Below are 5,000 nucleotides of genomic sequence, written 5' to 3' on the forward strand. Positions count from 1 at the left end.
TATTAGGAATCACCAATAAAATTATATTTACCTTCATTTCAAAACGTCCAAATCACACAAAATCTGCAGAAACTCCCGTCTGGTCTGAGACCCTCCCTCGTAGTATCGTCAGTCTATAGCGATTGCTGATTGGCTCCTATACAAGAAGGCGGGCTTTATTCACCATATAGCGATCAATGATTGGCTCCTGTACTATAGTAGACGAGGCTTTATTCACCATATTGACCGTTACACTTTTCCCCATTCAAAAAGAAACGAGTGACATTCTATATCAAAGAGCGTAGAATCACCAAGAGGCGACACTCTGTTGCTATTTGGGAAACAGCCACTAGATGCCGCTAGTTTCACACGGCAGCCATTTTGGAATGAAAATTCCAATAGAACAACAGCACAGATAACTAACACTAGACAGAATGAATTAAAATATTGAGTTAAATATGAGTTAAAATTAGTACATCCCCTTTGAAAAGTAGCATTTTAAAACAATGTCCCAATGAAAATGGACAATTTTCAAAATGTTGACAAGACTTAAGTTTAATACATCTGATATCTAAGATATCAGTTTTACATATAACATAATAGTAAGGTTAACAAAATAACTTAATTACAAATGTTTTTGTTTTACTCAAATTAGGGTGAAGCAAAAATGAGTATACACGACAAAAACTACATTATCTGGTAGTTTGTATGACCTCCTTGACAGTATTTAAAATCATGAATAAAAATATATTTATAAAAGATAAATAAATTTGGAGCAAATACAGACATCACTGGAACAAAAAATACTATGTACTATTATAATATAATACTCCAAGGAAAAAGTACTGTTAATCTGTTATCAACATCCCACTTTGAAAGTCATGTTAATTTAATTTAACATGTCAGTATTACAGCACAGTACAGCCTCGGGATCCCCCGGAGGAGCTGGAGGAAGTGTCTGGGGTTCTCTCCTAAGACTGCTGCCCCCGCGACCCGGCCCCGGAAAAGTGGCAGAAAATGAATGAATGGATGAATGAATGAATGATGTCAGTATTAATATGTATTATGCCAGTGCGTAAACTATAAATTGAAGTAATTTCTGGTTTTAGAGGGGTTTTGGCCACTTCCAGGCTGGTTTCCAGCCATTTCCAGCCTGGTCTTAGCTGGTCAGGCTGGGAGATGACCAGCTAAAACCAGCTTGACTAGCCTAGTCAGGCTGGGAGCCCAGCCAAATCCAGCTATGTCCTGCTAAAACCAGGCTGGAAATGGTTGGAAACCAGCCTGGAAGTGGCCAAACCCCCTCTAAAACCAGCCTGGTCAACCAGCTAATACCAGCTAACCAACCTAGGCTGGTTTAAGCTGTTTTTTTCAGTAGGGATTGGTTCTCATTGCTGTCATGATGGCAAGCAGCTGCTTTGTTTTTAATTTATTTATTTAAAAAGCGCATTAAAGCTGAGATACAACATGAAAGACGACAATACAACACTTACAATCACAATCATCAGCACTTTTAATAGTTTATTTTACAGACTTATAATATACTGTTGTCCTATTGGAATTTTCATTCCAAAATGGCTGCTGCGTGACACTAGCGGCATCTAGTGGCTGTTTCCCAAATAGCAACAGAGTGTCGCCTGTTGGTGATTCAACGCTCTTTGCAACTGGTGGATCCTTCGTTACCTCAAACGTTCATTGTGCGCTGATAACGGCGGGACATTTTTAAAAGAACTCTGGTTTAAATGTATGAATTAAGCTTATTTTACTTGGATATCTAAACACATGTTAAAAAAACAAAAAGAGTATGACATGTATGGACCAAATGAAATATATTTCCAGCTTCTCTATACCTTGCTTTGCTATCAGATCGCTTAAAATAAGTTTTAAAATCACTTAAAAAAAAAGTGATTACAAATTTCATCAGCGCTTATTAACAGGAGCTGTTATGGTTTACTAATAACAAGATCCACCCTCAGTAGGCTAGATCGTCTCATTTCAAAACACTCGGTTCAGCCTGTGTGGACTTTAAAGGACTCACCTTTAAAGTTTGCATGAGGTTGCAGCCTCTGAAATGAAACAGCTCTTATCTACCCCCTTATCTATTGAAGCCATGCTCTTTCTGTTTTATAAAGGTGGTTTTGGACACTAGAATCAGGAAGCAGATCTTTATAAAACAGCAGGCCAGAGTTTGAGCTTTGTCAGTATTTGTGTCTCCTGCATCTTCAGGACTTCAGAGATGAACAGCAGGAGAATGATCTCATGGTGAATCAACAGAAATGCGCTGATCTGTCAGGTGAGTCCATGTTTGATAAACAAACAAACAGTTGTTTTCATCAGAAGTCAGAAATGTCGTTCCCACATAGCCAGTGTTGCCAAAACCAGAAAATGGCCTGATACAGGGCTTTCTGGACACTTTCATCAACGCTGCACAGACATCAGATATTTGATTTGTGTGACTGCTTTAAAATGTAATTAAAACAGAATAAGAAAATGTATAGGGTATTTTTGGGGGTGGTGTGTGTGTGTGTGTGGGGGGGGGGGGGGGGGGGGTAAATTATGCAACTAAGCAACTCAACGATCTGTTAACGAGGAAGTAGTATGTCCCAAAAGCTTGCATACTCCGGGCACCCGGAGGAAACCCACGCCAACACGGGGAGAACATGTAAAATCCACACTGAAATGACAAATGACCCAGCCGAGACTCGAATCAGCGACCTTCTTGCTGTGAGGTGATCGTGCTACCCACTGCGCCACCGTGTCGCCCCTATAAATTCATTCATTCATTTTGTTTTCAGCTTAGTCCCTTTATTGATCAGAGGTCGCCACAGCGGAATGAACCGCCAAACTATCCAGTTTATGTTTTACGCAGCGGATGCCCTTCCAGCCGCAACCCAACATTGGGAAACACCCATACACTCTTGCATTCACACTACGGACAATTTAGTTTATTCAATTCCCCTATAGCGCATGTGTTTAACAGAATAAGAAAATGTATAGGGTATTTTTGGGAGTGGTGGTGGTCGTGGGGGGGTGTAATTATGAAAGAGTATTTACAGTATTACTTATACTCAAACAAATACTTCTTTAATTACTCATACTTACTAAGAGGGCCATTGGTATTTAAGTTGATATTTAGCCGCACCATATTAGTCAGGAATGTCAAGCTCAATTCCTGGAGGGCCACAGCCCTGCACAGTTTAGTTCCAGCCCTGCTTCAACACACTTAACAAGACTGGGGTGCTGCGTCCCAATTCGCATACTTATACTACACCCTAAAAATATGTACTTTTTTGTGAAGGAAAAGTACACACTTTTGAGTGTGTAACAGAAGAGTATGCAAGCTTTTGGGAAATACTACTTCCTCGTTAACAGATCGTTGTGTTGCCTAGTTACGAGCCCTGTCAATCATCCACATTTCTTTCATATTTAATTTCCTACCTTATTGGAGAAGCAGCAGCAGCAGGTTAATCTGCCATTCACGAGTCTTTCATGCAGATAAATCTCCTCAGGTGTTTGGATAATTCAGCATTCAGACGTTAATGTCCAAACACGTCTTTATAAAAGTTCAGTATTGTTGTTGCAGATGAAATATAACACAGAAAACACGGTTAAAATATGTTCCAGTGGGCTAGATATTAATTAACAGTCATACAAACATCTTTACCGAAGCCTCTCTACTTGACGGTTGGTCTCGGCGGCCTTCTTGTTTGTAGTTTGTTTACACTTTTCACCCGCGTTTGTAGTTCTAATTTGAATTCATGTCCTTTGCGCAATGTATTGTGGGCAATATCAGCGGTTAGAGTATGGACGCTTCTACACTTCGAGTTTTTACTGAAAATAGTAAACCATACGGGAACATTTGCCATACTCTTTTCAACATACTACGATTTGGGACATACTAATTCTACTTTTAAATACTATTTAGGACGGATAGTATGCGAATTGGGACGCAGTAAAAGACTTAATTAGTTTGATCAGCTGTGTTTAATTAGGGTTGGAACTAAACTGTGCAGAGCTGCGGCCCTCCAGGAATTGCGTTTGACATCCCTGATATTGGTGATTCGTAACTTCTAGTTTTTATGAGGTGGGTTGTTAGCCCAATGCTCAACCCCAACCTGGAGGACCAGGACATTCACACATACACCACGGACAATTTAGTTTCTTCAATTCCCCTATAGCGCATGTGTTTGGACTGTGAGGGAAACCGGAGCACCCGGAGGAAACCCACACCAACACGGGGAGAACATGTAAAATCCACACTGAAATGACAAATGACCCAGCCGAGACTCAAATCAGAGACCTTCTTGCTGTGAGGTGATCGTGCTACCCACTGCGCCACCGTGTCGCCCCTATAAATTCATTCATTCATTTTGTTTTCAGCTTAGTCCCTTTATTGATCAGGGGTCGCCACAGCGTAATGAACCGACAAACTATCCAGTTTATGTTTCACGCAGCGGATGCCCTTCCAGCCGCAACCCAACATTGGGAAACACCCATACACTCTTGCATTCACACTCATACACTACGGACAATTTAGTTTATTCAATTCCCCTATAGCGCATGTGTTCTGTTGAGGAAACCGGAGCACCCGGAGGAAACCCACGCCAACACGGGGAGAACATGCAAACTCCACACAGAAAAGACAACTGACCCAGCCGGGGCTTGAACCAGCGACCTTCTTAATAAATCAAATCTTTGAATTAGCAGAAAGAAAAATAAAGAAAATAACGATTAATTTTTTTTAAATAATAAAGAATTTCTATTGTACATTTGTTAATAAAAGTATTAAAGAAAAACAACAAAAGAAAATAGAATACTAAATACTTAAAGTGATAAAGCAATGAAATACATAGCGGAATTACTGCTTAAATGATTATTTAAACTACTAAATAATGTCTTAATTCAACGAACTGAAAGAAAATAATTAAATTGCTTTTAAAGTATTTATATGAGAAGATCAAATAACGACTAAACATGTTTAAAAAGACAGAAAAGAGATATGTTTGAGTTTAATTAATACATTT

General features: G+C 39.5%; 1 protein-coding gene across 1 annotated transcript in view; it reads left to right on the forward strand.

The window, feature by feature from the left end:
- dym (dymeclin) overlaps positions 1-5,000 on the forward strand; it is a 150,333-nt gene that overhangs the window by 142,494 nt on the left and 2,839 nt on the right. The window contains exon 15 of the mRNA XM_056445876.1: positions 2,203-2,269. Within this exon, the coding sequence (XP_056301851.1) occupies positions 2,203-2,269 (67 nt within the window). The remainder of the gene's footprint in view (positions 1-2,202; positions 2,270-5,000) is intronic.

The sequence above is a fragment of the Danio aesculapii genome, chromosome 21 (assembly GCF_903798145.1).
Source record: "Danio aesculapii chromosome 21, fDanAes4.1, whole genome shotgun sequence".
NCBI classification, from domain to species: domain Eukaryota; kingdom Metazoa; phylum Chordata; class Actinopteri; order Cypriniformes; family Danionidae; genus Danio; species Danio aesculapii.